The sequence below is a fragment of the Lampetra fluviatilis genome, chromosome 17, assembly GCF_964198595.1.
Source record: "Lampetra fluviatilis chromosome 17, kcLamFluv1.1, whole genome shotgun sequence".
Lineage (NCBI taxonomy): Eukaryota > Metazoa > Chordata > Hyperoartia > Petromyzontiformes > Petromyzontidae > Lampetra > Lampetra fluviatilis.
Genome location: NC_136291.1, coordinates 10,911,390 through 10,935,870, shown reverse-complemented (window position 1 = coordinate 10,935,870; position 24,481 = coordinate 10,911,390). Strand labels below are relative to the sequence as shown.

Here is a 24,481-nt window from a genome sequence, read left to right as displayed (position 1 = left end):
TACCTTCAGAAAAGGCCACAACTAAGGCACCCATAAAATCAGACCAATTACATAACCCTGGCGCAATGAATGAGGACGCGGGATTGGTACAGATTGTGTGTGTGTGTGGTTTTTTGTTTGTTAATATCTTGGCATTTTTTCAATACTTAAGTATATGTTAGGCTGGGTGGCACTGCGGTTAAGGCACAGACAGCATTGGAAGGTTTCCACTCAAGTTCTGGATGGGGGTCGAAACAAAAGGCTGTTCAAATTGGCAAAAGTTTGTGGGAATACTGGACCCGGTCTTGGGAATGTGCCATTTCCACCACTGGCTGAAAAAGGAGGATTGAGACTTGAACTTGGTGCAAAGTTGTGGCCACTTTTTATGCGATTTGGGAGACAATGGGGGCCAGTCACGGTTCGGGCCCGACCACCCCCTTGTGTGTGTGTGTCACAGCAGACCTTGTTAGTTTTAGTCTAGTTTTTAGTTTTATAGGTGCATATTAGCAGCACTTTCCCCAATTGTCTGCACAGCATAAAAGAGGGAAATCTTTGTCTTTACATTTAGATCTTTGTTTGTGGTCTGTTATGTGTGTGTTTGTGTGTGTTTTTCAATCGTGGGGAGCGGTAGTGTAGCGGTTAGCGCGCTGCGCTATAAACCCGGCGAACCGGGTTCGATTCTCGCTCACGGCCAACACCAGTCACGATTATCTGAACTGGTCCCGGGCCTCCCCTAGGTCGACTCAGCCTCAAATTACTACCTGGTGCGGTATGTAAACATCGCCACTGGGGAGACAAAGGCGGTCGGGCGTGGTGCTGGCCACCCACCCCCTCGCGTACCGTTCCGGCCTTCATAGGTGCTCGCTAACAGCACTTGCCCCTACAGTCTGTTAAGGCTCTACGGGGGAACTTTGTCTTTGTGTTTCAATACACCAAGCCCAGAGGTGCTTTGATCACGAGGCTGAAAGGATATGCCCTGGAGCCATGTGTAGTGGCTACCCCATGCACAGACCCCTTCCCCTTTCCGTTCAGCCCGAGCCACATACAAAGGTCTCCCGTGTAGCCTGAACAGACTGTAGGGGCAAGTGCTGTAAGCGAGTACCTATGAAGGCCGAAACGGAACATGAGGGGGTGGGTGGCCAGCACCACGCTCGGCCGCCTTTGTCTCCCTAGTAGCGAAATGTTTACGCACCGCACCAGGTACTCATTTGAGGCTGAGTCTACCTAGGGGAGGCCCATAACCAATTCAGATAATCGTCATTGGTGGTGGCCGTGAGCGGGAATCGAACTCGGATTGGCCAGTTCGCAGTGCAGCGCTAAACGCTACACCACCGCTCCCTACACGCCCACACAGTGATACACGCGCACCCGCAACTCACCGAAGCGCGCGCCTCTCCTCATCACCACAAACATTAAACAAGCCGAGCAGCAGCACAATGATGAACATTCATCCCCCTTATCTCGTCGATGCACTCCCCCCCACCACCACCCCGCACAGCAACTCTGCCCGCTCGGGGCGTTTGTGCAGACGGCAACGTGTAAAGCATCGGCACTATGGGGGGGGGGGGGGTGAGGGCGGGAGAGACAAAGGCGGGTTGGGAGGTGATGCTGCCCACGTCCTCCCACGTTCCTGTGTCGGTTGATCTTGGAAAAGGTGAAACTGGCGAGCAACTACCGCTCGATACTGCCCTCGAAATTGGGGAGGTGTGGGGGGGGGGCTTTGAAGCAGCCCTGTGGCATTGCCAATGTTGGCTTCCGTGCCACCCGAAGCAGAACGTCTCGGTTCAATTCCGAGCTGGTAAATAACAAGATTCTGGAACTTGGATTGTGCCACCGCTGGGTTGACTCGGCCTTAAAAACGATGTCACCATGCACATCGGTATTGTGGGTGACAAAGGTCACGTATTCGTGCGTGGTGCCAATTCCACCAATCTCCCATCCACCGCTTGCTTGAATATGTTAAACATAGATAGTGTATATATTTGTATTCCTCATCGTTTAACATTTACACACAAAGTGCTTGCCACAAATGAACCTGAATACCTTGCTAATCTCGCCAAACAGCATGAACTATCATGCAAACTCCGTCCGGTCATCCTTGCATCAGCAGCAGCGGCGGCTTTTGGGTAGCAATCAATCAAAGACGGTCACTGCGTCGTGCGCTCTTCCTTCCGATATGAGGAAGCCACAGGAACTATGCACTTTTAAATCATCTAGATTGAAAACGAATTTCTTTCGAACATCATTTTGTGTTCAGTTTGTTGTCCATCTCCCGCACCTCTGATTAGCGCAGTTGGCTATGTACGGTGTGAAAGAAGTTCAAAATACATACTTGCTTTTCAGTATAAATGTGATTGCGCCTTGATTAGCATATTTGTGCCAGCAAGGTGCTCCGAGTATTATAATAAAAAACAAAATCGACTTGGTTCACTTTCCGCAGTGGCCTTCTGCACAGGTGCTGTTCACGAGCAGCACTTGTCCCAACAGTCTTTTAAGGCTACACGGGGGATCTTTGTCTTTGTGTGGGGAGCGGTGGTGGAGTGACGATGAACCCGGCGACCGCAGTTCGGTTCCTGCTTCCAGCAAACATCAGAGACAAATACCTGCACCGGTGCTGGGCCTCCCCTAGGTTGACTCATCCTTGAAATAAATAATACCTTGTGCCGTGTGAGGCAATCGTCAATGGGGAGACAAAGGCGGCCGAGCGTTGTGTTGCCCCACCCCCCCCCCCCCGTTGCTGTGCCGGGCTCCATAGGTGCTGGTCTCTAGCAGCACTTGCCCCAATGCCCCAACAGTCTATAAAAGGCTACACGGGGGAGCTTCGTCTGTGTGTGCTTGCACCTAGCATAATGTCAAGCAGTGATGTCTAGAAAAAATACTTTTAGCCCTGGCACAGCTGCGTCTCGCTGATGAGACCCAAGAGAACAGAACATATGTCTGCGGTTACTCTTACGCTCCAAACCCGTTTGAGATGCTCTGCACGTGTGTACGCGTGGTGTGCACGTGTGTGTGCGTGCGCAAGCGAGTGAAGGCACGGAGTGGGTCGCAGCTCCAATGCTGGCAACCTGGGTTTGATTCCTGGCTATGCAGAGCGTCAGAGGCAAACGGCAACCACCCGTGGCCTGGATCTTATCTTCGAGGGCTCGTTCGCCGCTTGCTGCAGAGGCTGACGGTGCGAAACCAACAGCCGCCCTAGTTAATACTGCGCGGTGTGTGATAACTTCAATAACGCTACGCGTCGATCACTTCACGGCGGACGTTAAAGATCCCCGTGACGTCATTCACAAGAGCAGGCCTCTGTGTGCCGGCGCCAGGGTACAACTTTGGCATATTCCAAAAATGACATTGCAAATTACTCAATTTCGGATTATACACAGCAGCAATCATCACCCCCCCCTCCCGCTACTGCCAGACTCAGTCCCAGGTCACTGTTGCAAATGAGACTCATCCTGGGTCTCTTGAGTTCTCACCCTGGTCAAGACGAAATCAACTTGAAACTTGACTCTGTCGAAAACAGAATTAGTGCCATCCGCCCAGGGAAGACAAAGGTGGCAAGAGCGCAGTGCTGTGTCCATCTCACCCCCCCCCCATCGTGTGCCATGCCCGACTATGAGTTGATGCCCAGCAGGACTTGCCCCCTGTGGCATGCTGCATGATGATAAATGGGGACAATTGTCATTGGTTGTGTGAATGAGAGAAAAAAAACCCCATTACAGCTTCGTTTACTGATTGCTCTTCACACATACATAAATTAAATGTTTCTTGGCGGCACGCTTACCACCAATTTGCATGGGTAGAGGGTTTTATGCCTCATCATCATTATCATCAGATCGCCCGTTAGGTGTCCACTGCACATTTCGTCATTTGTTTCCACTTGCCTCTGTCTTGTGCCAATGTGCTACAGTTAGTGCCACATCTCTCTGGCACCAATCTCTGATGTCGTCGTTAATTTAGCCATTCTCTGTCAGGTCTTCCTCTCTTTCCAGTTCCTTCCTTTTTTGTTCAAACAACAACAAACTTTGAAATCTCCTGTTGTTGTTGTCCATCCTACATATCACGTGGAAATAATGCCAGTTTCCTTCTCATCACTGCCTGCATCATCAAGTCTTCTTCTACGTGCAACTTTTGTCTCACTACTACCTTAGTAATTCTTTGGGTCCAGTTTAGACGCAGTATCCTTCTATGGGAATACATTTAAAACGCCAATATCTTATGTCTGTCAGTCTTTTTCAATGTCCAAGTCTCTAAGGCATAACAAACCTAGACTGAACACGCATGTTCTTAAGATGTTCAATTTGGTCTTGGAGCTGATTTGCTCGCTTCTCCAGATCTTATTGCATCCTGCCATTTACTCCTTTTGCTTTTGCGATCCTCACTCTTACGTCGTTGATGCCTCCTCACATCTAATAACTTAAGCGAGATCTTACCATAGATTTACAACGTTCCCGATAAAGTTGCCGTGTCGTAATGTGCGATAGCGCGCGATCGCAGTGCCAATGTGAAAACTGCCCACACAAGTACATGGGTCAACATTCAAATGCCACCGCCATCACCCTAGGGAAGAGGTCATCACTGTATCAGGAGGACCCTGCTTGGATTATTTGGCCAATTCCTTTCTTATTTACATGATCTTTGCGTGGCAGGAGACAGAGAGTGTCTGGAGGGAAACCCATGAACACGAGGGATTAAAAGCCCCAGTTCGACTTGCACACACCTACTTGCTGTACTGCTCCTGCATTAAGTGAGGCGTTTCTCTCGCTTCGTGTCTCCATCTCCACATACTCCACCAACCGCCTCGAAGCCGCTGCATCACATGCACGCACTTTGACCCAATGCATGAACACATCCTATTCTCCACACGGTACATTTTCTGATTTCATTGCAATCCCCCCCCCCGAACCCCCCTCCCTTCCCCCACGATGCAATGGGGGGTGGCGCGGGGGGGGGGAGAAACACATAGCAGGAGCATTTGCATCTGTGTGTTCGGAGTCCTTGTTAAGGGCAGGGCATTCACAGCCGTAGCCTCTCCTTGTGCTCATGAAGCGTGACTTTCACTTGGCCCTTCGTGCTCCTAACTGGGCGGGGGCCCGGGGGGGGGCTTGGGGGGGTTGAAGGGGGAGGGGCCCGGTGGTGGGGGGGGGGGCGAGGTATTGTTGTGATGCAGCCAAGGGAGGCGAGTCTGTAGACAGCTCCAGAAGATGTCGCCGACTGATAAACCAACCGCGCCGTGGTCCACGCGGTACGTGGGGAATATCGTGCACACGGTGGACGTATCCCTGGATACAGATCTGTCATGACACCGGCCTAACCTTGCAGCGGGGGGCCTTCTACAACGCGGGGTGTGGAACGTCCCAGTAAATGACGGAACGTTGGCCCAACGTTGGCATGTTTACTGGGGTGGGCACTCTGGTTGTCGCCGAGAAGCCTCCGTCGCCTGGGTGTTTCTGATGATGATGATGAGTGGATACACACCGATATATGCAAACAAATCAAGGACAAGTTCCACCGTATAGCCATGTGTGCTTTGGGAGAAGGTGGTGGTAGGTGATGTGGCCGGAACTTTTGGTGGGGCCAGTTTTTTCCGGTGGACAACCACTGTTGACTTTTGACTAACTTGTACGAATTTTATCAACACAAGAGGGCTGATGAGTGGAGTCGACGCCTGACTGGGCAATTGAACTCTTAAACGTCAGGCCCGTGATCTGAGGGCACAGACCACAGCACCACCCCAACCTGCTTTGCTATACAGCCTCATACTTTGAAGGGCTCTCAAAAGGTGACAATGCCATTCCATACAACAACAACAACAAACAACCCCTGCCATTCGCCACTAAAGTGACAGTGTCGTCACCACGGCGCTTGTGCCAGGCTATGTGCACTTTGAGGCCACGTAAAGTGTCAAAGGCTCGCTGGCACAGCGGGCCTCTGAAGGGGTGTGAGGGGGCTGGTGACCCCTTCACTTTCAATTAAATTACCACAAAACCACGTTTCAAATATAATTCCATACACACACACAATTGCATGCACACACTGGTATTTATTTTGACATGCGCACGCATGCATGGTCGTGGCACCATCGTACACCAGGGAGAGGGCATCGCAGCGTGACTCCTTGCCACGTAGGCAAATTGAAAAATAAGGATTAAGTTTGGAATTGAGAGACGGCTTAGAAGAACAATGAGCGGGTGACCCAGACATCAACGAGGCAAGAGCTATAATCCAACCACAAATTCCTCTGAGGACAATGTTACCACAAAGATCAACTCTTTCTTTTTGTTTATCCTGCCACGTATCGGAGTTGCACTGCTCTGAAGATGATGCCAATCATGCACCAACGTCGAGGGCTCGATCTACCAGACTGACTGATGAACCTCATCTACACTGCGTTCACCCGCCACGCTGCAGGTCACAACACTTCACCTCTTCCTGCTTCCTCCCTCGCTCTGCTCCACCCCTAGGACTTCGTGGAGCTATCATTTGTGAGGTTGCTTCTGAAAAAGAGCTATGTAGCTCCGTGGGGCCTTACTTGGTAAAAAAGTGTAAAAAATTGTTTTAGAGTTTAGTTTTAAATTCCCTCCTACCATCGTCTCATTCCCCCCCCCCCCCCCAAGCTCTACATTAACCTTGCTCAATTAATTTAGAAGCGTGTTACTTCTTATTTATTACAACATTACGAGTGACCTTTGTTGGTGGCCACGTGGCATTTTGCGCCTGTGGCCCTTGCGCTCGCCAACCACTATTTAAAATAAATATATAATCATCCTGGTCCCCCGCCATAGGAATGTGGAATTTCCCCCACCGCCAATGCAAATGAGCACCACCCCCTTATTTTTTTAAGCAGGGGGACACTCCCGCTTTTGTTTCCTACGTTTTTTGTTTAGTGAATGAAATTTGCTTCTGTATTCTTTCCCAGCAGAGCCTGGGTCTCCATTGCTTAAGAGACTCGATTTCATCTAGTGTGGCTCTCACTTGGGTTTAAATATAGTTTTGCGAAGGGCACAGCAGACAAGGCAGCGGCACAGGCCTGCTCTGGATATTTCTGCGACCACTCTTAGCTTCATCAGCAGGTTACCTCCCTTTAGTTCTTGGGGTTCGGTCCTATTGCTGTGAATCCTAAGCAACTTAAATGTGTCAGTCTGGCCTCGGAAGCTCAATGGTGACCCGTCGCTGCACACACTGCGAACGTGTTGGAGGCATTTATTTCGGGAGGGGGGGGGGGGTGTTACTTTGAAATAATAATCATTACTGGTATTCATGTGCTCACATTCTAGCACAAATGCTGTGTGATTGTGAATGAAGAGCAGGGTCACATGGGTTGATTTCCTCCTTGTTACAAAGTGCTTCATGTGAAAAATGCCAACTGTTTTGTTTCGTGATGTTGTGCTGAGATGATGAAGACTTCATTCGGATTTTTGTGTTGTTTGTTTGGTACAGCAGTGCCTGGCCTCGTGTTCGAGAATGGTTGCCGGAAGCAGATATCACAGAACTACTGCTGAGAGCCCTACGAAGTGACCTCTTATCCACACTTGGGTGGGACAGATCTGTGCCACCTGCCCTGCTACAGAGATACATTTCCATTACATGACAGTCAACCTGATACATCTTAACTCTAATATTTGTATTTTAGACAAATTCGGAGCAGGACATGTATACAATGGGGTTTTTGTGCAGTCGTTGGTGGCCAAGCTGAGTCAAACAACACACTATGTTGTATGTAGGGTGTGTAGGTGTAGATGTTGTATGTAGGGTGTGTAGGTGTATATGTTGTATGCAGAGTGTGTAGGTGTAGATGTTGTATGTAGGGTGTGTAGTTGCATATGTTGTATGCAGAGTGTGTAGGTGTAGATGTTGTATGTAGGGTGTGTAGGTGTAGATGTTGTATGTAGGGTGTGTAGGTGTATATGTTGTATGCAGAGTGTGTAGGTGTAGATGTTGTATGTAGGGTGTGTAGTTGCATATGTTGTATGCAGAGTGTGTAGGTGTAGATGTTGTATGTAGGGTGTGTAGGTGTAGATGTTGTATGTAGGGTGTGTAGGTGTAGATGTTGTATGTAGGGTGTGTAGGTGTAGATGTTGTATGTAGGGTGTGTAGGTGTATATGTTGTATGTAGGGTGTGTAGGTGTATATGTTGTATGTAGGGTGTGTAGGTGTAGATGTTGTATGTAGGGTGTGTAGGTGTAGATGTTGTATGTAGGGTGTGTAGGTGTAGATGTTGTATGTAGGGTGTGTAGGTGTATATGTTGTATGTAGGGTGTGTAGGTGTATATGTTGTATGTAGGGTGTGTAGGTGTAGATGTTGTTTGTAGGGTGTGTATGTGTAGATGTTGTATGTAGGGTGTGTAGGTGTAGATGTTGTATGTAGGGTGTGTAGGTGTAGATGTTGTATGTAGGGTGTGTATGTGTAGATGTTGTTTGTAGGGTGTGTAGGTGTAGATGTTGTATGTAGGGTGTGTAGGTGTAGATGTTGTTTGTAGGGTGTGTATGTGTAGATGTTGTTTGTAGGGTGTGTAGGTGTAGATGTTGTATGTAGGGTGTGTAGATATACATGCCTACAATGCAAATGTTTTCTTGTTGGTGGGGGGGGAGAGTAAAAAGCTTGGGGGGGGGGGGGTCTACAATGTGTGTAAACCTGCTGGATCACCTTTTTACCGTCACATCTGGGGGAGGGGGGTGGTCCACTTTCTATAACTTTTCGATTCAGGCCTTCTGAAACGCTCTTTTATAATTTAGTTGATGGATAAACAGACACACAGAATGCCAGGCTTTTATAACAGAAAGGCAGTTTTCCTGTATTTGAACCCAAGTTCCCCGTATTGTCAGCTAAGCACTCTGACCTCTAAGCCACTGGGCCATCAAATGGATATTTCTTAAAAGCTCTGAGCGATAATGTTTTGATCTTCTGGGAGGCACGGCTAGATATTATCATTTTATGTTTTGGGCCACGTTATTTTTAGTTGGCAGATCTTGTCGTGCAGGAACCATTGAAATACAGGCATTAATACATGTGTGTGTACACTGTATATGTGAATGACTGCAGAAATATATCCACGTGCAAGGGATGAAAAACGGTGCAGTGTATTTCAGTAAATTTCTCGAACACAACTCCGTATAAAGGCAGAATCACACTGCAACAATGGCTTTAGTGGGTACGTACAGCTGACCCCACAAAACCCCCGAAAATATATTTTGAGAAAAGTTTTAAGAGAGGAAGAGAGAGAGAGAGAGATTATGAGCACCCAGGCTGCATCCGCCTTCTCTAAGACGAGCTTTGGCCAAGACACGTTTAAGCAAACAGCATTTGCCACGTACACTTGTTTGCTGTTTTAATGCGACTGCACGAGTAACGTGATCCACACCAGGAGGCCACAGTGCTCATGCATCGCTTAAACAAACCTGGAGAAAGAGAGGAGGAGGAGGAGAGAGAAAAAGAGTCCACATATTTAGGGACACAAAATACTGTCGAAGATTTTTCAAAATGGCCCAGAACCGGAGCTCGTTTACGCTGCCGATAAGTTTAATTATTGTAATCGGATTCCACCGCAGCGCGTGGGAGAAGGCACTGTGGCGTTTAAGCGGCCGTTCTCTTCGCTTGAGGCTCCTTCGTAGCATCGACGGGCGTCTGCGCTGGACAGACCACTTCTGCAAGTTGGCCTCTTAATGCCCTGATCCCGGGTTGCCTCACCATCACCCGTTGGTAGTGAGCGTGCGTGAGCGCGCGTGGTCGCGCGTGTGCGTGCGGTTTATTGATGCGCACGTGTGAACATCAGGACTGGGGAGACAGAGGCGGCCGGGCATGATGCTGGCCACACCACTCGCCTCGGGCACCACACCGGCCTTAGTAGGTGCTTACTAAGAGCACTCGCCCCAGCAGTCTCTTCGGCTACATGGGACGCCTTTGTCTTTGTGTGCAAGTTTAATGCAGCGGTGGTCCAGGTTCAGATTCTAATGAACAAGAGTGGTAACTTGTATGTATCAACTTGTATGTGCCTATGTATCAATTTGTATGTATGTATCAAGAGGTCAGGATGGGGCTCATTTGCAAGAGTGACCTGGGGCATCGTTTTTCCAACAACAGCAGCGTCACAACAATTGGATCTCTCCACGGCTTCAGCCTCCCAACAGAGGGCTGACCTAACCATCAAGCCGCCGTGTTGCAGGTCCAACTGGGTGCCTGAGCGCACGCCGCCTTGAGACCTCACTAAGTTTGTTCACGAGTGGAGGAGACCGTGGGGGAGAGCACGCGTGGGGCCGGCTATGCTGTCTCGACACAAACCGCGCAGAGCGAGCGTGCGAGCGCGCACCATTAGCCCCGCAAGGAGGCTGCTGCTGCTGCTGCTATGAACGCTGGTGTGTCTGTGGCGTGAGTGCGTGCGTCCTTACTGGGCAGGTGAGTCTGCCTCTGTGCCCCGCAAGTCTTCCTCTCGAGCCTCCTCCACTGTCCTCCAGTCGTCGGCACAATGACGTGCTCGCAGCAACACTGTCGCCTGCATTGTAAACACACGAGGAGCGCAACGTGTTAACCCCTTCTCGTTCCGATGGCGTACGTGTACGTACATGTATGTCATCAGTTTTTCTTCTGATTCCATTCCGATGACGTACATATACGTGTATGTCATCAAAACGAAACAAGAAGAAAAAATAAAAAAAAACTTCATCGGTACCGGGCGTGTGGCACAGTTCGACGCCAACTATCATAGAGTGCGGTCGTGTCACTATGGTTCTCTGCGGTGAGTACAATGTCTTTAAAAACAACGGCACTATGCCTCTCTAAATAAAATTCATGCTGAGCCGCTTGGCCTTCCGAGATTCGGAGGCGAACGGGGCACCCACCCTGCAACTTGCAGACGTCCCAGAACGGGAATAGGGTTCACAGAGCTGCACTATCCAATTTCTTTTAATGATCAAATCCTCTATCGATTATCGGTTCGGTTACTTGACAAAGCAGATGACATGAAAATAGCTGCAAAAGGCTAATTTCACCCCTCTTCCTACACGTACCACATCGCGAAAGTTAATGGGCGTGGCTTGGTGACATCATCAGTGTCATCAGCTACGTCACACTGAGCGTTGCTTGTGGGGGTTTCCTACCTTCGGGATGCAGCCGCCTGTTTTTTATTAAAGGGGTCTGAGTATTGGACTACAGGAAAGTCATTGATTACAGTTCTTAGTCGATTGACTTAACCGGGCATCCAGACCAGGATCGAACACCCCTTTGTGATGATATGCACAGCCAGGAATCGAACCCTGCTCATGAAGGTTCATAGTGCAATGTGTAAACCACTTCCTCTCTCCTCTCCACAGACACACGCACACATGTGCATGCGTACACGTGCACACACAGACAAAGACCCCCGTATAGCCTTAAAAGACTGTTGCGGCAAGTGCTGTTAGCGAGCACCGATGAAGCCCGGCTCGGCACACGAGGGGATGGGTGGCCAGCGCCACATCCGGCTGCCTTTGCCTCCCCAGTGGTGATGTTTACACACCAGGTACTCATTTTAGGCTGAGTAGATCTAGGGGAGACCCAGGACCGGTTCAGATAATCGTCACTGGAGTTCTCCGTGAGCGGGAATCAAACTCGGAGTCCGCTGGGTTCGTAGTGCAGCGTGCTAACCACTGCCCTACCGCTCCACACACAGATACACACACACCTTGCTTAAGTCCTCCAGGGTCAAACAACCAGAGTTTCAACCCTTGTGGGTCTCATTAGTATGCTGCAGCTGTGCTACGGTTAAATGGATTTTACGAGACAGCTGTAATATCAGCAACTCGTATTTATCGTCGGGCAATTAATCAACGTTCTAAATTTAACAAAGGTGAGAGCCCATTGAGATCCAATGTCACTTTTGCAGAGAAACCCGAGACAACCACAATTACGTTGGGACAGTTACGCAATATTCCATCAAGATTTGTTTCTGTTTGGCTTGAGGAAAGCATTCACGCTCGGAATGTGAAGCACGGCAACCGGCCAGATGGAGGAATATTGCAAAGAGCAGATGCCGAGAGGTCAGGGTGTCAACCTCACTCCGGCCGTGTGCCTTGGTAGAAGGACAGCAACAACGGACTGAGGGGTGGCTCGCATCAACGGCATCGGCCGCGATGATCTATTGACCAGAGGGGCGCCACGGTGGCTAGGAGATGTTAACGCCCATGGCCTGGTATGCAGGAGGTCGTGGGTTCGATCCCGACCCTGACGCCTCGGTGGGCTTTGCCTTGGTAGGGTGAGGATCGTTTTGTTGTATTTGTATGCGTTTGGGTGATTTGTTTACTTTTTTTGCACTCCTATCATGTTTTTGTAATGTTTGTTGTCATTACGTTCCTAACCGCCCCTACTGGTCATCTTTGAAAAAGAGCTTTAAAGCTCGTCGGATTCCTCTATTGTAATGACATATTCTGATTCTGTATATTTCAAAGTTTGCATGTTCTCCCCGTGGTCGCGTGGATTTTTCTCTGGGCCCTCCGGTTTTTCCCTCGACATTTAGAATCATCGTGCATTTGGAGTATTTGGCTGCTATATATTTCCACACGATGGGCCACTTCGTTGAGCTATCTTATGTGGCCAGGTCGCTTCTGAAAAAGAGCGAAATAGCTCAGTGGGCCTTACCTGCTAAAATAGAAATAGTAACAAAAAATAGATAGTTAGACCTTGACCGGCACATAATGGGTTACTCTTGCAACATATTTCATGGGAATTTAATTTTCCACCTCGTGTTTACACACACACACAAAAATAACAAACTTTGGTCATTCTTTGCTGAAATTACCGGGCTGGTTGGAGGAAATGAGCATCGGCCGTTACGTTTTCGAAAACAAGGAACAATTGTTTGGTTCAAATGAGTATTGGCAGTGTCGATCTTCTGATGGCTCTGAGTGAATGGTGCACAGTCCACATTCTTATGACAAAAGGCTGATACCTCGCCACAGGAGAATGACTGATAGAATGCCACCACGTGGAGCATCCTCACCAGATGGCGCTTATTTTATCAACCCCAGAGGGATGACGACGAAACTAATAATAATAATGATATGATGATGCTATGGATGAGTGGCCCCACACAAAGGTATGAACTCATAACCTTACGATTGGGAGCCTTTTTTCTGTCCAATCAGCTGAGCTCGGGTAATGAAATCACCCACACAACAAACACACAGACACACAGTGCCACGCATTCGCGCAGGCGGTGAGCACATTGCGTGCACACGCTGCTGATAAATGCTCGCTTTTAATTTTAAGAACCTAAGAACACATTCATGACGAGTCAAGATTTAGAGCGCCTTGATGTCAATGCACTTTGGGATGAAGGCCTCCCTACACTGCATCAGTTAAATTTCGATTTAAAGCTTTCGTGACTGCAGGGATTCATCTTCTTGGTTCTTTCGGTAAAGTCACGTGACTTTACCGAAAGAACCAAGAAGATGGACCGTATCAGTTGTGGAGGTTGTCGTCTGACCATCCTTCACCACGCTGGCCAGTGCGGATTGGAGAAGGTTGGGCCCAGGTGTGGTTCAGGTATTGCTCGCCACTGACGTTGGCTATGGCCGGGAATAAAAGTCACATATCTGGGATCACAGCACAGTGCAATTAATCGTGTACATTCATTGCGACCGACATGTAAACTATGTATCCTGCGGCCGTCTGGATCGCTCTTCCGTCCGATATTAGGAAGCCACTGGAGCTATACACTTTTTATTCTAAATTAAAAATTAATTTCTTTATAACTGATTTTTGTGCTTCGTTTGTTGTCCTTCCCCCACACCTCTGATTATCACGGTTGGCTATGTACGGTGCAAAGGAAGTTCAACATACATACACATTCAGATACCATTTGGAATTTGCCTGATGATAATCACCGCACTTATAAGGTGAACTTTGTTACTACAGTAGTCACAACCACAGCATGAACACCGTACACACAGTACAGGAGAACTTATCTTATCCGCGGCAGCTGAAGCGTCCACGAAATATCCTATTATCCGCCGCCCTATTTCTTCCTATGACCCGCGATTTTACCCACGATGCATCGCGAGGCGGCTTCCAAACACTTTTTTTGCGGATAACTCGAATCACGCAACACATTCATCCTTTTATCCACGGGTGTCGAGCGATTATTTTGGCATGGCGGATAACGGGAGTAAAATCGCGGATTACACCACAGATAATCAGATGCGCGGTATTGACTCCCCCCATATCACCACGGGTGAGAGGGTTATGGTGGATAAGGAAACCGTTAGCTTCTTGGCCACAATTTGCTCCGATTGTGGCACTGTCTTATGTCAGTTTTATATCTCGTAGCCAAAACCGACGTCCTCTTGCTATAAATATTGGGTAAGACTGGACACTAGAGAACTAAACTTGAACTATTAAAATATTTTTATTTTACCAGGTAAGACCCACTGAGCTATATAGCTATTTTTCTGAAACAACCTGGCCACAAACGATAACTCAACAAAGTGTAATATAACGAGGAAAATTACAGCAGACAAATCCTCCAAGCGAATTGTTGATTCTAAATGTGGAGGGAAAAACCGAAGGACCTGGAGCAAAATATTCGCGATCCCGGGGAAAACATGCAAACTCCAAATATCGAGGCATACGGGTCGGGATAGAATCCACGATATCCTGTATATCGGGCAAGGTAATTAACATCTTGCCACCGTAACACTGCATGGGGAGGCCTTCATCCAGCACTGAATTATTAATGTTATTTCAAAACTGTATGGTACTTGTGGTAGCTAAACATGCACCATGGCCAGGAATTGAACCCACATCCTAGGGTCTCACTAACAGCATATGGCCACACATACAAAGAAAAAGACCTCCCCCCCCCCCTATCGCCTTTAACAGACTGTTGGGGCAAGTGCTGTTAGTGAGTAGCTCCTATGAAGGCGGCATAGCACACAGTACCACGCCCGGCCGCCTTTGCCTCCCCAGTGGTGATGTTTACACATCGCACCAGGTACACATTTGAGGCTGAGTCGACCTAGGGGAGGCCCATGACTGGTTCAGAAAATCCTCACTAGTGTTGGCCGTGAGCGGGAATCGAACTGGGGTGGTCGGGTTCGTAGGGCAACGCGCTAGCCACGACACTACCGCTCCCCGCAGCACATGGCCCCACGTACCCCCCCCCCCCCGCATGCAGCGAGAGACACTGGGGTATTGTGAAATTCAGAACTGTATATTGTTACATCAACCTTGAAACTAATTAAAGTTGCGCAAAACGGAAAGTCAAGCCTGCGCACATGTGTCGGGCAGGTTCAGATGACAGGGCACTTAGTAGGCTAAGTTTGCTGCACAGAGATAAGCTTTCCTCTTATTTGAACCAGATGAGAGCTCATCGACACTTGCGTCTTTTGGCAAGGGAGACCTTGGGATGGCAAGAATAAGAGTTGTTGCGGGTTCGCATGGCGAGGCGTCGTCATTGCGTGCGTACGCACAGAGAAACGCGTGAGCAAAAAATCGCGGCCAATGCACAACTTGATTTGGGTTTTTTTTTCGTCGGTTCAACAAACGCACAGCTGCTCGACACGAATCGCATTGCTCAGGCTTGCGCTGTGACTGCTCCGTGGACAGGAGGACTTAAGGGGTATATCCCCGCTTCGCTTGACCGGGTATTTTCTCAAACCCACTCACACCGGTTACTCAATCTGCGGGTGTAATATTTATGAATTTGACTATAAATTTGTACCCCTCCTCTTGCCATTTTTAAGGAGCGCGCGGTTTTGTTTTGTTGTTGTACGTTCTTTGAGTATTCCGGGGGTAATTTGCTCAGAGGGCAGCTGTTCCTACTCAGATCAAACGATCCGTCTTCAACACACTCGACACTGAGCCACCGATGCCCTAATTCGCTCGCTGTTTTTTGTGTGTGTGTGAGTCTGTTGTTAAATTCGACCACAATAACTCCAGTAAGCATGATCCGATGCGAATGCAACTTAAGTGTAACGTCGTGTTGCTATTTAGGGGGCACTTGCCTTTCACAAAACCGGGCCAAATTGATCAAAGGGTTGCCCAAAAAAGATACTTGTTGAACCCCCTCCAGCTCGAGACAAATACTGTAAAAGCCTCTTCGGCCAAGGCGATGACGTCATGCGCCGAGCACGTGCTCTCGCCTCCACCCCGCTGACACCTTTTACGTGTGACGTCACGCACTCAGGCGACATCATCTCGACGTCCAGGCTCGAGACTACACGCGTCATTAGCGCTTCGGAAATAGTTTCCGAGGAAAATCTGACGTTGGTTAAGCGTTCAAGAATTCCATGCATATGCACGGTGGGGTTTTTTTATTCGTGGATTTTTGTTGTTGTTTCCCCGATGTCAACAATGTCTGGCAATCGTTGTTCAATGGTGACAAAGAAGCTCTCTCTCCCTCTGTGTGTGTCTAGGAAATTGTCATTCGATTCGGTGTCCCATGTTTCCCTGCATGACGATCGGCCTCATGCACCGCACATCGTCGCTTGCTGGAGTGCAACATTTTTATCCGCACATTTTGGCAGCTTGGTGTTTGCGTGTCACGCGTTCATTTCACCGCTGCTTTTCAGTGAATGTTGATACGAGCAACACACTGAGTTTGGTATTCATTATGATGCTTGTGTACCCAGGATAGCCTCACTGAGGCTCCACTCGTTCTCAAGTGGGCTCTTTGTCAATGTTTCACAGTAGGTAGTGGGGGGGGGTGGCTACGTGTAGTCCCAATTTGAGTTCGAAAGAAAAATCTGCTCGATTGTAAAGCGTGCAGCAAAGCCGTTTATTACATTCGCCTCGGCGCTTATGTTCGAGGCAAAAACTCCACGTTCCTGTGGCACGGTCAGTATGTTGCATCCGACAATCATTGTTTGAGTTCTCGAAAATGTATCAACCCGAGAAGATGATGGGTTTGAGTCAATTGGGATGAGCGTGCCATAACCGCAGCGCCACCCAAATAAGAGGGTTTCCAAGTTGTGTTCGGGCGTGTCAAAATCTAGAGAATTTTTTTATAAAATAGGCGCTCGCTAACCACCCTTGTTGTCTATTACTTTGAGTTGGTAGAGAGCTGAGGCTTTTAACATGATCACGATGCACAACAGAGGCAATTGCTATATCAGCCTGGTCTGGGTCACCTCTAGGTTGACTCAGCACTAAAACTAGTATCTAAAGTCAGCTATTTGTGTTTTACCAGGTAAGGCCCGCTGAGCTACGTAGCTGTGTTTCAGAAGGGAAGTGGCCACAAATGATAACTCAACAAAGTGGCTTGTCACGGGGAAATGTAGAGCAGCCACACACTCTAAACGCGTGCGGCCACGTGAAGAGAGAGAGAGCTCCAGAACATGCAAACTCCAAATCTACAGCAGGCGTCAGGGTCGGTATCGAACCCACGACCTCCCCCATGCCAGGCGAGCACCTGGTTCCAGTGTGGTCACCAGCACTCGTGAGCTAACAAAGGTCAAACAGCTGACACGTGCACGGTGACGGCCAGTCGCATTGCTACCTCGCCTCGTGTCTCTGTGTGTGTGTGTGGCCGCAATAGGCGCTCGCTAACACCACTTGAACACACCACCAGCCCCCACCACCGGCTGAAGCGAAATGTTGTGCGCCGGTGAGTGGAGGTAAGGGCGAACGTGGGTTGCGAGGTGAACTCATAGCTACTCACCTTCAGGGCTCTCCCGCCGTCTCCCGGCTGAGGACACAAGAGAGAGAGACAGCGCAGAATGAGGGCTGTGCACAAAGCAGCACGTGCACGCGTGTGCTATAGGAGACGTACACACAGATAAAGGTGCAGGCCCCCCCGTATAGCCTGCACCAGACTGTTGGCGCAAGTGCTGATAGCCCGTAACGATCAAGGTCGGAACGGCGCAGCAATGGGGTAGCTAAAGCGCCCGGTCGTCTTTGTCTCCCCAATGCGGATGTTTTACACACCGGACCAGGTAGTCGTTTAATGCTGAGTCGACCTAGAGACGGCCCAGGACCGGGTTTGATAATGTTCGTCACTGATGTTGGTCCGTGAGAAACAACTTGAGCTCGGGGTTTTGCGCAGAGCAGCGCTAACCACTGCGCCACCACTCCCCACGAGACTCTTACAGAGACTTGCACACACACGGCGCAAGTCGCATACAACAACATTGTCCGGATCATAAGACGGTCCGGAAAGTAAGACGCACCGCCCCACTAAAACGGGGTGATATCGATGAACTTATGTCAACGATGCTCAGACGCACTCGCAACGTTTTTTTTTATTTCAAATGGAGAAGGGAAAAGTGCGTCTTAAAATCCGGAGAACACGGTAGCATACACGTACACAAGTTAGACAACACGTGCACACACACACAATCACAATGACTTTTAAACGCACACTAACACATTCAGATACACGCACAATCACGGACGTAAAGAAACAGATTCCCCGTATAGCCTTCACAGACCGTTTGGGCAAGTGCTGTTAGCGAGCACCCTGCTAAGATCGACACGAAACGCGAAGAGGGTTAGTGGCCAGCACCACGCCCGTCCGCCTTTGTCTCCCCAGTGCTGATGTTTACACACCGGAACAGGCACTCATTTGAGGCCGAGTCGACCTAGGGGAGGCCCCGGGACCGGGTCAGGTCATGGTCAGTGGTGTTGGCCGTGAGCGGGAACTCGTCTCGCCGCGGGTTCGTAGCGCAACACGCTCACCGCCACACCACCGCGTGTGTTGTGTGCACACACACACACAAAGACAAAGATCACCCGGATAGCCTTCACAGACTGTGGGGCAAGTGCTGTTAGCGAGCACCTATAAAGGCACACGAGGGGGTGGGTGGCCAACACCACGCCCGACCGCCTTTGTCTCCCTAGTGGTCATGTTTACACATCGCACCAGGTACTCATTTGAAGCTGAGTCGACCTAGGGGAGGCCCAGGACCGGTTCATATAATCGTCACTGGAGTTGGCCATGAGCCGGAATAAAACCTGGGTCGCCAGGTTCGTAGCGCAGCGCGCTAACCGCTACACTACCGCTCCCCACACACACATACACACACATACACACACATATACACACACACAGACACGAGCAACTGTGTCTCTACAATGCACACACAACACACACGCACCACACATCAATAAAAGAAAAGCACACGGTCGCATTGATGTATTATGCATGCGGGTGGTTGCAGGCTGCACGGTGTGTGTGCGCGTGTGTGTGTGCGTGGCGTGTGTGTGTGCGCGTGTGTGTGCGTGTGTGCGCGTGTGCGTGTGTGCGGTTAGCACGCTGCACGACCAGTGAAGACTATCTGAACCGGTCCTGGGCCACCCCTAGGTGGACCCAGCCTCAAATGAGCGCCCGGTGCGGTGAGTAATAAACATCGCCACCGGGAAGACAAAGGCGGCCGGGCGTGGTGCTCTCCACCCACCCCCTCGTGTGCCGTTCCACCCTTCATAGGTGCTCGCTAACAGCACTTGCCCCAACAGTCTGTGAAGGCTGTACGGGGGATCTTTGTCTTGTGTGTGCGTGACGTCCGTGCAAGGCGCTCTCTCTCACCGTGTTTTGATTGCAGTTTGCCCATCGTCCCTCGCTATGTGGGCCACGGCATCCGTGCGCGAAGAGAGGGCGGCCAGGACTCTCGTTCCTTCGCTCGCTCTGCTCGCTCTTCTTGTTACGATGATGATGATGGTGGTGGCGTTGATGACTGTGATTCTGTAATGTCACAGTGGAGGGGTACAGCTCTCCTAGCTCGCTCTCTCTCTCGTTCACGATCTTTCTCTCGCTCTCTCTCTCTCTCCCTGGTCTTAGTTTATCTTCTTATTCGATTTGAAATTCAAGAAATCTTTGCAAACGGCACGCACACACACGCGCACGCCTTCCAGGAAGCACAAGATCCAGACTGATGTGTCGGCTTCTTACTCCGTCTCTTTATCTACAGCGCGTGTGTGTGTATATTCACGCGCGCGCGTGCGTGTGTGTGTGTGTTTCCCTCTGTCTTCTTGTCAATCTCCGCTGTGTGTCTTTGTGTGTCCCTGTACGTCTCCTCTGTGTCACCTTGCGCGTGTCTATCTGTGTCTCACTGCAGCGTGAGGCTCTCCTCCGCGTCTCTCTCTCTCTCTGTGGCTCCCCAAGCCAGCCACTTGCAGGCTAAACCATCAAGCTTTACCATTGGTCTGCCGTCGGGCGGTAGATCAAAGGGAGGCTTTTTTCCTTCTTTCAACCCCCACTGCACCCCAAGCCCGCACCCAACCCATCCTTCACTGCCTGCTGCTGCTGCTCTCTCTCTCTCGCTCCATCTCCCTCCCTCCCTCTCCCCACCACCGCCACCACTGCACCCCCCTGCAGAGACGTCCAGCCCTTCCCCCGCGCCTGTGAAAGTCCTTGCCTCCGCTTGGCCACCCCACCTCCCCCCTTACCCATCGAAGATCTAAGACTAAGATCCCCCGTGTAGCCTGTAACAGACTGTTGGGGCAAGTGCTGTTAGCGAGCACCGATGAAGGCCGGAACGGCACACGAGGGGGTGGGTGGCCAGCACCACGCCCGGCCGCCTTTGTCTCCCCTGTGGCAATGTTTACATACCGCACCAGGTACTCATTTGAGGCTGAATCGATCCAGGGGTAGGCCCAGGACCCGTTCAGATAATCGTCACTGATGTTGACCGTGAGCGGGAATCGAACTCGGGTCGCCGGGTGCGTAGTGCAGCGCGCTAACCGCTGACACTACTCATCACAGACACACGCGCGTTGGGATGCCTCGCTGGGCGTGTGGGCTGTTGGAGCAAGCGTTGTGAAGCGAGTCCCTCTTCAAGTCGGTGCAGAGACATTCACAGGACGGTATGGGCGGACGCCGCGCAGCAAAACGCGCCTGTTGTGTGTCTTTCATGACCACGTCTTTTTTTTTCGAGGCCGAGTTAACCTAGGGGGGTGGGGGGTGGACCGAGGGCAGGGGTAGGACACAATTGCTACCGGTGTTGTGCCAAATCGCCAGGAATTTAAGCCGGCTCTCTGGGTTTTCAGGACGGTGATAACTACTGGAACAAACACAAAGATCCCACCACCACCACCCCGTGTATCCGTATCGACTGTAAAAGGGGTGACAGTGCCGCTTGTCAGCGAACACCGATTTAAGGCTACCACGGTACACAAGGGGGGTGTGGGGGGGGGCGTTATGTGGTCAGACCCATCGTGCCTGGCTTCCTTATTTTCTCCCCATTGCTCACGTTCGTACAATGGCCCCAAGTATTCATTTACAGCTGCACGCACCTAGGGGAGGCCCCGGGACGGTGTCAGATACACCGCTCGCCACTGAAGTTGCACGCGGGCAGGATATCATGTCTCAGGTCGCCAGCACCGTCGCTGCATCGCAGTGGCTCAAACCACCACTGTGCTCGCTGCGTGCCACCGTGTGCCCCGTTCGGCGCTCGAACGGCAACATGGCCACGATGTCTGATAGGCTGACCTCCAGAAAATCTGGCCCAGCAGGAGCCGAAGACATGCATGCACATGCTGGCAATTTTGAGAAGCGTCAATTTGAATTAGCCTGTATTGGTGTCTGTTTTGCGTCGCCCATCTTCACGTGGGAATTGTTTTCCGCATTCGAGAGCAGCGGTGGCCGACTGTCGTCTCTCTAGAATCCACCACATGCGGCTCTATGGAAGAGGCATCACGTAGACGCACTGAAGCAAAGCATAAATCATGTCTCCCGTGCTGTGCCGACAACTGTCAATATACAGTATATACACCTGGCTCTTTTGCAGAACTCTTGGACTCTCTTTGGCTCTTGGTCTGTTCCAGGTTGGCCACTCCTGTCCTAGACTATGGTAACAGCTCTCCTTGAGATCAATATTTTACTTTGGGTGTTCATGGTGGACATAGAGAGGACCCCGGCGGGAATGTATTCCGGAAATTAAAGTTCGTGGTGAACAAAAACAACAACAACAACAAAAACAACAACAAAAACAACAACAACAAAAAAAAGAACAACAACAAAAACAACAACAACAAAAACAACAAAAACAACAACAACAACCCGTCACCTCGTTGACAACGGATAGGTCATAGTGTGGCAAAGTCATAGCTCAAATCTGATGGTTGAAATCTTTCAGTCACAATGATAAAAAAAAGCATCAGAACCAAATCGCTTAGGAAAATGTATCACTGCCGGTGAAACGATGGCACGAAAACAATGCCACCCAACCCCCCTCTCATATGCCATATGTGCTCATTAACAGCACTTGCCCTAGCGGTCTGTTTAAGGCTATATGGGAGATATTTGTCTTTGTTAGCCATAGCACGTGGGTCTGCCTTGTTCTCATACGATCAGCAAGACAAGGAAGATGCGTTCACCTTAATTGGCAAGTGATGGAAATGCCACGTGCCATGGACGTAAATGTATAATCTCAGCAACAAAAACTCTACGTACAAAACAGCAGCCATTGACATATCTTCGCTTGCAAAATATTCACGATGAATGATCACACGGTGAATAAATAACCTCGAGCGAGGATAAGCGCCAATATTCAAGTTACACAATTAATAATTATGAGCACTGCCATATAGCAACAAGAAAAATCGATAGACGCTAAGCTATCGTTTTTGGGTCAATCGCCCTTCTTCAGGGGCAGAGAGAGGGTGGAGATATTCGCCGCCTTCAATGTGGGGAACTCATTGCGGCGCGGTGCTTTGAGAACAAGGTCGAGTGCTGGTAAATCTTCAGACAGTCGACCTTGACGGCTTTGAATTGACAGATAAATACATGGTGCGTCCCCTCGGCCGGCAGGCGACGAATCGCAAATGAACTCTTACGTAAATAAAACAAAAACCCCCAAACAATTTAAATGGATGCCTTCCACGAACTCGCGTGAAAGAAATAGTATATGCATTCGATACAGGCACAAATGTATCGGATATTGTGACTTTTACTTTCAGCTCGTGCTTTTGTTAGATTCATACCATGAGTTTAGAAGAGCATTATTCGAGAACTGTTGTCAGCAGAGCCTCACATTGTTTCAGAGAATGACCCGGGAAGATGACACCACAGAACTACTTCTGGAGTCCCGTCACTAATCCTTCAAGCTCCATAAAGTATAGTTCACTGCCTTTCAATAATATACTTGATGACAAATAAGAATAGACGTTACCCTTTCTGGCAATAAAACAAGTGTTAAGATGTTCAAACACCAAAGGCATCAGAGAGAAATATGAAACTTATGTTCGCCTTTCATCGATGGGTGAGGCCAAATTGAGGGGCAAAAACTAAATTGTATATGTTGGTCTTTTGAGCAATCGTTGGTGCATGGGCTGGGACCATCAACTAGTTCCACTTTAGAATCAGAATCTGTTTTCACACCGGAGCAATCCGATGAGATATTGCGCTCTTTTTCACAGATGTCCAGTCGGGGCGGGTAAGAATCGAGGATCTTCCACCCACGTTCTCAGCAAGGCCATCTCCAAGCTCTGACATTGACATCGTCATCTCCGCAACGCATTAACGTTTCACACTGGTAACGTATCAACCCAAAGGAATTTTCCAGAAATTCAAGTTTTTTTTGCCAAAGTTGTTTGTGTGGGTGTGTGCTTTATTATTATCATTAAAGGCCAAGCCTTTGAAAGGGCATACGTGAGTTTAATCAGAGAGGCAGCCTCCAAGGCAAGATAAACTGCACGAGGCCGAGCTACGGAATCAGGCTTGCAAACTCTTCCCCGGCCGTCACGCGTGACTAACTGGTGCTCTGTGTGTTTTTGACGCCCCATTGAGTGCTGGTGTGGCAATAGGCGGTGAAACCCCCATCCCATCCCCTGGCATTTCTAGAGGGGTCAAAAGTCGGCGAGAAGGGCTTTTATTATGAGGGCCATCGGCACCCCCCCCGCCCCCCATAAAGCAATCAGCCCATAAAGCAATCAGGCCATAAAGTCATCTTTACAATGCCGAACGAGGCTCTTACTTTACGTTAAAACTGTCAACAGCTTAATCTTCGGTGTGGTGTCAGCACTTATGTATGAAGTTATTACGTTCTGTGTCAATGCGCATTGAGTAGTCCATTGTGACCACGGTTACACCTCTTTATTCAAAGTAAGGGATCTCGTGTGGCTGAGATCCCTTGTGCGTTTATTTACAATGCACACCAGTAGCCTGATGCAGTACAGTGGACTATCAGGCGATGATGGATAACCATGCATTGATTGATAAAAACTCATTTCTTTAGAACTTATTTTTTCGCGTTTCGTTTGTTGTCCTTCCGTCGCACCTCCGATCAGCACGGTTTGGCTACGTACGGTGCAAAAGAAGTTCAACATACATACACACAATGCAGTCTTTTGTCCACTAAATCTCATTAAACACGTGCACGTGTGTCTGTTAAACATCGCACGTGGGTCTGTCTTGTGGCCTGCTGGCACGCCTTCACCTTGCCGAAGTGCACCCAGCCTGGCACGAGTGCCTTGCTAATGTCATCATCACTCGTGGAAAAACGGCACACACACATAGGCAACTATGTTTGTGTGTTCTTTGTACAAAGTCCTAAATAGGCCCAATGTTGCGATGAACATCTGCGTTTTATCAGGCAAAAAATC

At 49.5% G+C, this 24,481-nt stretch overlaps 1 protein-coding gene across 3 annotated transcripts in view; it reads right to left on the bottom strand.

Moving 5' to 3' along the window:
• Nucleotides 1–20,176, bottom strand: part of LOC144936937 (protein naked cuticle homolog 2-like) — a 109,977-nt gene extending 89,801 nt beyond the window's left edge. For 2 of the 3 annotated variants that reach the window (XM_078864178.1, XM_078864179.1), the window contains exons 1-3: nucleotides 19,467–20,175; nucleotides 17,604–17,630; nucleotides 10,360–10,463 (exon numbers count right to left, since the gene is read on the bottom strand). In XM_078864178.1, coding sequence (XP_078720304.1) covers nucleotides 10,360–10,463; nucleotides 17,604–17,630; nucleotides 19,467–19,491 — 156 coding nt within the window. In that variant the 5' untranslated portion in view covers nucleotides 19,492–20,175. Of the gene's footprint in view, nucleotides 1–10,359; nucleotides 10,464–17,603; nucleotides 17,631–19,466 lie in introns of all 3 variants that reach the window. The other variant, XM_078864177.1, reaches the window with a different exon arrangement.
• Nucleotides 20,177–24,481: the final 4,305 nt, after the last annotated feature.